The sequence below is a fragment of the Pagrus pagrus genome, assembly GCF_965226575.1.
Source record: "Pagrus pagrus genome assembly, chromosome: 10".
NCBI classification, from domain to species: Eukaryota; Metazoa; Chordata; class Actinopteri; order Spariformes; family Sparidae; genus Pagrus; species Pagrus pagrus.
This window is the reverse complement of record NC_140194.1, coordinates 2,001,260-2,013,320: the sequence shown is the minus strand read 5'-3', so window position 1 is coordinate 2,013,320 and position 12,061 is coordinate 2,001,260. Positions and strand designations below refer to the sequence as shown.

Below are 12,061 nucleotides of genomic sequence, written 5' to 3'. Positions count from 1 at the left end.
TTGTGGACTACGAAACGTCACCTGACTTTCCATCAGCATGACAGTGAGAAGATAATGACTGGATTCTCATTTTTTGGGGTGAACTGTTCCTTTAACCATCTGTCCTGTGAGTTAAATTCAGCAGTGAACTCTTCCTCTGTGAAAGATTGTTTCAACGCACGTTCAACAAGCTTGAACAAGACCTGTGTTCATGTTTCTGTTTCAGATAAGATGAAAACTATACGTCATCTGCTGATGATGGGAGAGTGACCTCACTGCTTGAACTAAGGATTTGATTGGCTGTATAGAAACAAGTTCTCCATCTTTGCTGATGGAGCGCAACAGATGAATTAAAGCAGTAACACGGGGCGCCACAGAGGAGATCAGGATGATCTACACAGAAGATATTAAAGAAAAAACAAGCAATTTCATTTCAGTTAGACATTAAGAACCATGTTTTCATCCAGTAGGGGGCGCAGCACCTCCACAGGACAAACACTGAGGACTACCTGACTGTCTGTGGACCTGGTTGTGCAGGATAAGTGGAGAAACTTCACCACAAAGGTTCAGTGTGTCATTACCTGGATGAATGAGAGGACTGCACCATCTCTCCTTTTCTGTCCTGTCCTCCTGCTTTACACCACCTCTCTCTCCCTCACCAGATTAATGGACCGGTCATCCCTCCTCCACCCCTCTCAGCTGAGTGTTGGATGGTACGACCCACTGCCATACTCAGCGGTCACCCCTCCCTCCGCCTCCCTCTCTCAGTGAGGGGAGCATCAGTCAGACGTTCACACTCTGAGTCGCAGGTTTTATTCATCTCCTCCTCCTCCTCCTCCTCTTCGTCTTCTTCTTCTTCTGCTTTTGTTATGACCCATTTCAGGAGCGACTGCCACAGAGACAGACGTGAGTACCACACACACACACACACACACACACACACACACACACACACACACACACACACACATACACACAGTAAGATCAGTGTATATGAGAAGATCTTGTGACTGAAGACATGTGGTGATGTTAATGAGACTACTAAAAGGCGAGGTGCAGGTGTGTGTTGCATGTGCATGTTGTTTTTGAGTTTTTCTTCTGAGTTTGTGTGTGTGTGTGTGTGTGTGTGTGTCTGTGTGTCTGTGTGTGTTTGAGCAGTTTGAGTTTAACACCTGGGTGAACTGAGGTGATGCTCCACTGATTGCAGGGTTGGCGGTTCGATCCCCGGCTCCTCGAGCGAGATGAGGAATGATGATGCTGCCACTGGTGTGTGTGTGTGTGTGTGTGTGTGTGTGTGTGTGTGTGTGTGTGTGTGTAAAGCGCTATTTAAAGAAAAAACCTTGAGAGGTGAAGTAATTTTCTCTGGTCCTCGATTCTTCAAAGGGCTGTGTGAGGTTTGAGACTCGGCTGCAGGGTCGAGGTTAGAATTAGAGTTTTTTTGTTGAAAGGATTCTGGTTTGTTTTGACGAAGCTCTTCTTCTTTTTGTAGTTCGACTGTAATTTCCAACACGATAATAATAACAGTGTTTTCACCAGGAGCACAGCTGCAGGTTGGGAACACAGTAGTCAATTTCCAGAGAAAGAAAATGCAAAAAAATACAATTTGATGCTCGTTTTCATTCACTGCTTTCATGTAAATATTAGTTTGTTTGTTTGTAAAATTGGACAATATTGAATTCCTGCTGATATTCAATATGCCAAATATTTTCTGAAGTAACAACTCACTCACTTTGGCTCATGTTTTCTCCCCACCCAGTCTCTCTATATTAACATATGCCTTCTCTTATTGTGACGGCCCACTGACACATGCAGACGTACAAAACCTTTTTTTGAAATGTACACATTCAACGGGCAAAATAAGAAAACTCATAACAAAACTCAGTCATCATCTCCTCCCCCCACGCTGATGTAAAGTCAGGTGAAGTTTTGTAGTCCACGAAACATTTCTGGAGCTTCACAGTGAAACAGCGTTGCAGCGTACTAACTGAAGTAGCTCATCTAGTGTAATCCAATACCTTTTCAGTTTAGCAGCTACAGTGAAGACTTTTATATACATGTAAATATTCTTTTGGATGTTTTAAAACAAGTCCCCTGACACCCAGATAGAAACTGGTAAGCTGCGAAGCTCCAGAAATGTTTTGTGGACAACGAAACTTCACCTGACTCAGACGACTGAGTCTTCATTTCTTGGTGAACTGTTCCTTTAATAGCTTCATCAAAAGCTATAATTTCCTTGTTACACCATGAAGAATCCTGGTTAATCTGGTGTCTTCGTGAAGAGGAAAACGTTACCCTCGGACGGGTGAGGAGATAATGACTGACTCTTCTTCATCAAGTTGTCAACAGACGCAGCATCCAGTGTCGCAACACAACCACATGGCTCAAAGAAACATTTTAAATCGCCTAATCACTCATCACTGTTGTCAGTTTCTAACTTAGAACAAGACCGTGGAAAACATCACCAGGCTATTTGATACCACGGGGAGAAATTAATGCAACATTTTGGGGCACAAAATTATAGATTTACATGATCAACTTGTCATTGGAGAGAAGAGCAAAAAAATTAAAATGCAGCGACTACTGGAGCAAAAAACAACGATTTTAAATCATCAGTGCTGATATTTATCAATATTTACATACGTTTGATGACACTAGTTAAGTGGACGAAGACTGAATGTTAATTGTTTGGATGAACTGTCCCTTTAAAGCATCTTCTTATCGTCCTGTCACATCAGCAGAAATGTTAATTTCAGGCCTTATTACCCCAAATTATTATATTATATAATTATATTATCAGAAACCTCTCTGCAGTGTTGTGATGTCACACATTAATCACACCTGTCTGTTGCACCTGGATCGTATTCTGTCTCACCTGAAGCGTCGGCAGCGCCGCTCCTCATGTTGTCTGAACGTCTGCTGACTCTGAAGGAGATGTGCAGGTTTTCTATCTGTTTTACATCGTTTGGTGCATCATGACTGAGACGACAGAAGCGAGCTGGTGTTTGTGGTTTGTTGTGATTTTGAATGTTTGATCAGTTGTTAAACGGTTCTTGTTTCATCGTCTCCGTCTAATGAGAGTTTTTCTGTCCTAAGTCACCTTTTGAATTAGAAGCATTTCCTTCCTGCACGCAATATATTAGTTTGTCCGGTGTCTCTTTAAGGCGTTCGCTCAGATGACTCAGGTCTTTCCTGTAATGAGAGCGGTGTTAACCCTGATAAAGACCAGAATCCACTCCAGCCTCCACACTCATTACTTGTGAGTCAAGTTCAAGGTTTTGTTTATTCATCCGTGAAATCATGGAAATGTCAGCGCTCACATCCTCACCGCCGTCCACGGTCACGGATGAGAAGAAGCCATCAGTGTTACAGTTTCTAAAAACTGGTGTGAATGTGGCTGCTAACATTTCAGCAGCGGCTGAGATCAGCAGGGTGTGAAGACTGACCCTGAACCTCTAACATGTACTACTCACTGCTCTGATTCACACCTGGAGTTCAGTTCATTTGGTCCAGACGAAGGAAAAACATAACACATTTTTAGTATTTTAGTTCTGTTTGCTATTCACACTGACTTTTTGACAAACAAAGGAGTAAACATGAAGTGAAACAGACTGACAGGCGACTCTTTGTCGTTGTGCATCATCAGGACCGACGTGAAAACACCAAACTCTGACAGAAGTTCATGCAGCACTTTAATGTTTCTGATGGTTTTATTTATGTTCTGTTGTGTCACAGAGGAGTAACGGTGTGTTCAGACCAAATGCGAAGGCAATAATTCCCTCGCGTGACACATTTTGATTGTGCAGCACAATTTTGCCTGCGTCTGGATGACTGCAGCTTCCAGCGCTACCTGAAGCTGACTGGTGCCCACCTGTCCATCTGTCTCCGTCGAGTGGCAGTTTCTTAATAGGTGTTTTAAAATCAATTAATAGAAATTTAACCAGCAAGTAGACTGAATTAATCTGTTTGACCACTTCACTATGAACTCTGTGATCCGACTGCAAAAAATGGGTCAAAATGATGCTGAAATAACAACGTCATAATGCCGCCGTGTAAAAAGCCTGAAGTCATGCTTCATCAGGTGAGTCTCTGGTGAGTGCTGAGTGTAGTGAGAGGTTGACCTGAGTTCAAACACACACACAGTGTTAAGTAACCACCACTGCTGATGAAACTCCGACGAGGCCCGTCACAATATCAGATCTTCACTTGACCATTATCGTAGCCAAAAGAAGTCATGCTGACAATTATTATCGCAATATTCATAAAAATCTTCTGAGTCAAGAGTGTCTGGAGGTGGACAGAGTCTATGTGACCATGAATGTCGTTGCAACATGATTTTGTGCAGCAGTATTAAATCACACAGCAGGTCCGTCCTCACTCTCTGACTCTCTCCTGGAAGTTATAGCGACAGGAATGAAACGCAGCGTTACTTTGAGTGAACTTTCTCTGGTTTGAACATTGTTGGAAACATTTTGGATGATGTAAGAACACAACTCAACTAAATATATAACTAAGGTTGAGTCGAGAGCTCCAGTCGAAGACCAAACGATAGAAAATGAAATTTATTGTCAGTTTCATGTTTTAAAGCGCGGAGGGTTACAGTCTTACAGTCGTTCCACACAGATTTGATGTTTTCAGCTCTTCCCCAGACACGATGAGTAATGTTTTCTGTTCACGGACCAACATTTTCTCCTCAGACGAGTATAAAAAAAACATTTCTACTTTTCATCCCTGTGTTCTCACTCAGGGTTTTTAAATGCACAAATTAAAAATGCACATAAAAACGTCTGTTCGGATGGAAACCCACTAATTGATGGCAAGCCGACAGCAAACACGTCGTCAGTCCTCTGAAATGAGCTGTGGGATGCATCGTTTCCTCCAGTTTCATGAAACATGATCTCTGGCTTCAGATGTTATTGTGTGTCGGGAGTTTTACTGCAGAAACATGCAGCCGAGTTTCTTCTCAGACATAATCCGGGTGAACAGACGGACAGAAAGTAATGAAACCGGGATGTGGAGGAGATGAACCGAGTTCTGCAACAGGAAACTCAATAAATGTTTCTGTTACTTCCTCTCTGATGAGCCAGAATTAGAAGCTGCGAGCAGAACCAGACAGGAGGTGATCCACAGTTCATGTCGGGCAGTGACTCTTCACTTCAGTGCTGCTTTTATTTTGAAGATACACCAGCTGTTTTTATCCCTTCCTGTGGATTAATTTTACAGAAAGACTGTTTTAAGGTCACCTGACAGGAAGTAGTGATGTGATGAGGTCATCAGTACCCTCAAAGACAGAGAAGGAACAACACGCATGTCTATTCAGAACAATAACAACGTAGAAAGAGTTTTCTGAAGCGCAGGACTGAGACTGAGGTTTGTGTCTCTACTCACTTATTATTGTCGTTATTTGTCAGTGTTCTGTCACAGTTTAAGTTCAGGTAAAGATAAAAATAAGCAGCGTTAACCACGGGTTAGAAAAGCTCATTTATTCCATCTGCGTAATTTTCTGGTCTTTTTCTCCAAGTTGCTAAGTTATGAATTAGAAAAACGTGATCAGTCAGTGGTCCTGAAGAGCTGTTTGGGTTGATAGACTTAATGTGTTGCCTCTTATGTTTAATAATCCTTTTGCATGTTGATCATGAGGTCATTTCAAGTCTAAAACACTGATATGCAGCAGTGGGAAGTACTTCATTACTGTGCTTCAGTAGATGTTTCAGGTATCTTCACTTGAGTATTTATTTCTCGGACGACTTTTGTCTTCCTCTCTCTACATCTGAACACAAACATCTGAACTTTCTCCTCCTCACAGCTTCAAAACAGCCTCGTTACTTTAGTTTGATGCATTTGAGGTGAATTATGGATTATTGTTATTTGGCGTCATCGCACGGCGCCTTCCCAACATCAAGACTGATGTCGACCTATCAGAGCACATCACGCACGGCAGACGCAGCGAGAGACAAAGATGTAAAAGACGTGAACAGACAGAGAGGGAGGCTGGAATGGGGAGAAAAGGCGTGTTAGTGTCTCGTATCTGCAGAGAGTTTCTTATTTTCTCACTTTGTTGCTGCTCGGGACGCTTTACCAACCCAACATGTCCGTCAGAGGGAGACTTTTTACTCTGATACTCTGAGTACATGTCAGAGCCTGTACTCGATTACTTTTACTGGAGTAAAGAAGTTGAATCCATCTCTTTTTCACACAAGTGCCTGAACTCTTACGTCCTCTTGAAAACTTGAAACACTCAAAAATGTGATTTATTTGGAGCTGCAGACCAGAGTATACTGATGCAACATCACCCTCAAACTTCCCAGCAGTTGTAGTAATACCGCGACGGTAAAATGGCTCGTTAACTGTCTAAATTAACAAAGCTAACAGGGGAGGTATGTTGTGTTTTCCCTGCCCTGGTTTTTAATAGCACAAAGTAAATTTTCACGGTTTGGTTCAGAGAAACTTCACAGCTGGGTGCAACTTCTCATCGATCTTTAACGCAGTTCAACGAGTCGATCAATTCGGCTCCCACGATCAAAGTTAAACCTTCAAACACAGATCGAAGTGAGAAACGTCCGAACGTGTCCTGCGACGACAACAAGGACGTTCAAACAGGAATTATCGAGTTCTGCCACCGAGACGATGTCGACGCAGTTTGTGTGAGATCAGATTCAGCGAACACAACAAACTCTGACCACATGACGACTCTGAAACTCATCCACCCGCTCTGAAACCTGACACAAACCTGATGGAGGCGGACACATCATCACCACTCTGCAGCGATATCACCTGACAAACAGGTAAAAACAAAGATAAACGGATGGACTGCAGTGGTCGCTGTGGCCTCATCCAGCAGCCGGCCTCTGCTCTGCTCTGCGCTGGATTTTCTGCCAAAACTTTGAATAGCCTGTCCCTGAAAACCAATAACCATGAGGGTGTGAAATTGTCCTGTCATCACTCTTTCTTATTCCCTCCTCTCTCATTTTCCCTTCTCTTTCTCCTCCAGCCCCCCTCCATCTTTCCCCACCTCTCTAAAGCTGATGTGTCGTCCAAACAATGTGAAGCAATAAGCAAGCAAATAGCTGTAATCACTCAGTCGATGATGCACAATCACCCGCTCAGCGCGCGGCGGGAGTCGTGGCGACCTGGCAGCCTTATCGATCTCAGGGGGGGAGGGGGGGGGACAATTAAAGGCACCCCGGCAGTTAACAGATGGTGAGTGACGGCGCTCATAAACCTCGCACTAAAAGACTAATGTCCTACAAGCTGCAGCCGGCGTGAAAGCCATAAACAACCCCACCGCTGACTGTCAGCGCGGCGGGTGGGGAGCGGGCGATGATGGGAGGCGAAGGGCCAGCTGCTGCCTTCCCAAACACGGCTTGACGTGCGGGGGGTCCTCGGAGCCGGGTGCCGAGCTCTGATGGAGGTCGAGGAGAGACAGACTGCTCTCAGCTCTCAATTACAAAATCCAAATGGTGACTGAATGGTTCAGTCTGACTGAGGAGATGGAGGCGAACAGAAAACCAGAGAGGACGCCGTACAAGTCTGTTGTGACTGCGAGAATTATACTTTATGTTCTCAGCAAAGACAAGTGTGTCGTCTCGATCTCACAAAGTCATTCTTCATCACTCTAGGATGTGTTATTTGCAGCCTGATGTATGTTTATACAAGAGTTGAATAAGTTGGATAAATAATAATAGAGTGGATCATCTAAAAAGTGTCTCTTGATTATCTACCTAGCTACAGGTAGAAACTGATATTATAATCTGGCTGTCAGTGTCGCTATCGTCTAAACAGCATCTATCTGAAAGTGATCCCACGATATCGTTTGCTATGATCAATTGTTCTTGGTGTGCACTGACAGCCGTTTAGAGTGGATTAAACCCGACAGTAGAGGAGTGAGGGTGAAGATTAATCCACTTTTTTTAAATCCAGAAAGTTAAAAGCATAACCTCTGAGCTCTTCTCACACCGGCACATGGATCCAGATGTGAGTCTGGGTGTTTATTCCTCCAGAAGTTCCAGCTCCACCCGGTCCTCCACCCACAACACTGTGCAAAGCCCTGACCGATGCGTGTTTGCATCTTTAGACTCGTGGTGTTTTCTGAAAGTGATCTCAGAGAGTTTCTGCGTCTCTGTCAGGACGTCAGTCACACGTTTGTTAAAAGCGTCATGACTGTGAGAGGAAATTAATTCCAGACTGACAGATGGAGGCCAATTAGACTCTCACGCCGCTCGTTAAGGTGTCCGGCTGAGCCCGCTGAGTGTGTGTGTGTGTGTGTGTGTGTGTGTGTGTGTGTGTGTGTGTGTGTGTGCGTGTGTGTGTGTGTGTGTGTGTGCGTGTGTGTGTGTGTGTGTGGCTCTGTGTTTTTGTTTTTTGCTCTATTCATTATAACTTTGTATAAACTGCAGGTGTGTGTGCTGGTTGTTTGTTTACTGTGCAGCAGAGTCACACTGTGTCACCCGTCCACCTCCGTCTCTGTCTCCCTCCGGTCAGCTGATGAGACAGTCGTCACTCAGAGTCTGACCTGAGCTGACGGTTTGTTTTTGTTTTGGTTTTCAGACACCGGGATGAACGGCGAGCTGAGAGCCGGTCGCACCACCACCACAGCCAAGAGAGGAAGCAGCGCCCCCAACAGGTGAGTCTGCTCCACTACGCTGCACGTCGTGGCTCAGGTGGTAGAGCCGGTGAGCTGTAGGCGGACAGCAGCCGCATCAAGCTGCACAGAGCAGATCGAGTCTGACAGGAAGTCAGACACAGCACAGAGCGTCTGGACAATCTTCAAAATAAAACACTCTAAACATACTTAAACAGACAAATGACAAAGGCCGCGTTTCCCAGATTCGATCGTTCTTAAGGACTTAAGAAGGCTCTTAAGAAGGGTTCGGCTAAGAAGGGGCACTAAGATACGGGTGTTTCCCAGATGCGTTCTTAACTGCCTTCTTAGGAGAACCTTAAGATCCAGCCAAAGAAGCTTCTTAAGAAGCTCTTAATGGGAGCTGTCCACCGCGCTGCTGCTGTGCTGAATCAATCGATGCCAGGCAAATCGATCACCCACCTCTTTATCAGCGCGTAAGTGTGTGTGCTGTCAGACCGGGCTGTCCAGGCAAAGAGATCCAACGGCCGTCGCATCTCCGCACGGAGCAGCTGGTACTTTGCCTGGACAGCCCGGTCTGACAGCACGTCCAGTGGAGAGAAGTGCTGACGCACGTCAGCATTAATGTAAACCGTCTGGCTTCGCGCACGGCGACGCTGATGGTTCGCAGCGAGAATGTGCTGTGCGTTTCTCACACGCGCGGACTTTGACAACGCATTTATATACTGTAGAGTAGCAGGTGAAGCCTCTCTGGATGAGCTTCAGCTGAGTTTAATACATCCGTTCCCTTGATATCTGTGAAATGCCACAGGGTTGTTGTTTTTTCATGTGTAGTACTATAACTTACCGTACTATAAACTTAAATGTGTAATTCAATATAAAGTTTTTTTTCATCTACCATTTTCTTATTTTTTTCTTGCGCCAGTGGCCCGCAGCTATGAGCGCATTTCAACACTGAGCATTGTTTTATTATTTCGCAAAGTGGAGGATATAAATTTCCCTGACGGCTTGATCACTGAGCATTTGGTCGCTAAGAAGGCTGTTAAGAGTGGGTCAGCTCGATCTTACACTTCCTTCTTAGTGAAAGATCTTCTTAAGCTAAGAGCGACTCTGGGAAACGCATCCTTCTTTCACAGCGTTCTTAAGAGCGCTCCTAAGAAGATCTTAGCACTTAAGAGCTTCTTAACGAATCTGGGAAACGCGGCCAAAAACGGTTTAACTACGCAGCCGACTCACCCGTCATAGAAACACAAACATCGAGGAAAGAAGTCAACAACATGACGCTCTGCATCTGAAACACTCCTGGTGGGATATGAAGCAACAACAGACAGAAGATTGACTAGAATAGATATTAAAGGGGCATTACGTAGTTTTGGAGAAGAAATTCAAACTCAGAATTTTCATATTTACAATATTAATGAGGTATTGCAGTATTGTGGTATTAGTATCTGAATACTTGAGGCAGAATGCATCTGATATATCTGATATCTAAGATGTGAATTGAAGACGTTTTATTTCTGATCATGTTTGGAGCTGTTTTGCCAACATGTAGTGATTTACAAGCACACTGAGCACTTTGAGCAGCAGCAGCAGCATCGTCGGCGCTGAGAGAAGCTTTGAGTGCTGGTTGTTTGTCTGTTTGTGTGAAGCCGACAGTGAGTGACGGTCCAGCTGTCCCCAGCCTTAACCTCATTCTCTGTTTACATGGAAACTAAAGCCAAACTGTCCTCCAAATCCCACCGCCGCCCGCCGCTGGACGGATTAAAACCGGGACGAACACGACTCAGCGCCGGCCAGAGTTGGGATTTACAGCAGAGGCAGCCACACAGCCAGCCCCGCAGAGACTGTGAGGATCTGTGGAGAGAGCCGGTGGGAGCAGTTCACCCCGCATGCACTGCTGAGACGTTCACATATTCCAGAGCCGTCCTAAATAAGCTTCATTTCTTCATCATTACAGCAAAGAAGCTGAGGTGAAGGGTCACAGAGCGGACTGAGAATCTTATCTGGATGATAGATTTAATGCTGTGTCCGTCAGTAAACAGTAAAGCAAAAGTTCCAACACGAATTAAAACAAAACAATTCCCTTTATTATAGAAAACAAGTTTCTAAAGAAGGTTTCCCTCCAGATGCCTCACGGTGGTTTGGTCCACTGCCAGTCAACCTGCACCTCCACAGATTAGCCTGATTACAGTGTGTTGGTGCTGGCTGACCATAGTAAGTAGGCACTTAGCAAAAGATAACAAAAGATGCTATTTTTCTCTTTTCACAAAGCTGTGTTTACACCCCGCACAAAAAAAACACTTAGTCTGGGTTAGAAAAACAGTGTTTTGTCTTAAAATAGCCGCCTGTTTTGGGACGCCACAAACGCGTCTGCAGACGTCCCGACTTCCTGTCAAAAATCAGCTGGAAAGTGTCTCAAATATCCACTGGTGTCACTTGTTGAAACACAGCGGTCCCTCGTCTGAAACGTCCAGCGTCCTCTCCACCTCCCGACATGAAAGTCAGTGAATTAACTTGTAATGTGATGTGATGTGCAGGGCTGAAAGATGTGTCTGACATTTTTATTGATGAAAGGAAACACATTTACAGTCCTGGCTGCATTTTCTTCTGCCTGTTAGCTCACAGCTGAATCTTGTGTGTCAGTGCAGCCAATATATTGGTGCTTAGCAGTCGCGTCTGTTAACATGCTGGTCCCACCCTGTCGTCATTTATCTTTCATTGTACAGTTCAGTTGAATAGGAGGCATGTTCTGTTGATATTTGGTTTCAACAGGCTCATTACAGACGTCTCTGCGATGTTTCCTTTCAGCTTTTTTCCAGAGAACAGAAGGTTTTTCGGTCTTTCCTGCGAAGTGAAACACAGACTGCATCATGTAGTCCAGTGGAGATCAGGCTGAGAGTCGGTGCTGGTGATGACAGGCTGCGGTCTGGAGCTTCGTTTTAAAAGTTCATATTTTAATGTTTCCTGTGTTTCCGTGTGCTGGTGTGTTGAGGAGGCTGTGGGATTCGAGTCAGGAGCTAAATGTTTTAATACTTTTTCTCTCCAAGGAAACTTTGACAAAAGCTAAAAAGAAACTTGTGCCGACGTGTTTTCTGCTGTAACTTTTGTCACTGATAAATGTTGGATCCTCGCTGAGCTCCTGGAAGTTTCCGCTTCTCAGAGCAGGTTTAGTGTCGTTAGTTTTGATCAGCAGACTGAGGAGGAGGCCGAACCCATCTGGAACACAACCTGGTGTGTTCAGACGGGGAAATGCTGCAGGAAACACACACACACCTCCCCATCCGTGTGTGTGTGTGTGTGTGTGTGTGTGTGTGTGTGTGTGTAAAAGCAAAGTCACTCATATGAAGTGAAAGTCTCAAAGTATCTGATATTAAATGTACTTCAGATGTTGTTGCTGCTCAGAACAGTCCAGCTCTGACAGGCTGCAGGTCCAGACCTTCTGGAGGAATAAACACCTGGAAAAAACCATCAAGAGAACGATGACTGTGATTTCAACATTTCGAG

The 12,061-nt window shown here is 44.6% G+C and overlaps 1 protein-coding gene across 3 annotated transcripts in view; it reads left to right on the top strand.

Annotated features, from left to right (window-relative positions):
* Window positions 1–774: 774 nt before the first annotated feature.
* LOC311263840 (RNA-binding Raly-like protein) overlaps window positions 775–12,061 on the top strand; it is a 39,080-nt gene continuing 27,793 nt past the window's right edge. For 2 of the 3 annotated variants that reach the window (XM_084364174.1, XM_084364172.1), the window contains exons 1-2: window positions 775–885; window positions 8,524–8,599. In XM_084364174.1, coding sequence (XP_084220300.1) covers window positions 849–885; window positions 8,524–8,599 — 113 coding nt within the window. In that variant the 5' untranslated portion in view covers window positions 775–848. Of the gene's footprint in view, window positions 886–5,270; window positions 5,347–8,523; window positions 8,600–12,061 lie in introns of those variants that run through there. The other variant, XM_084364173.1, reaches the window with a different exon arrangement.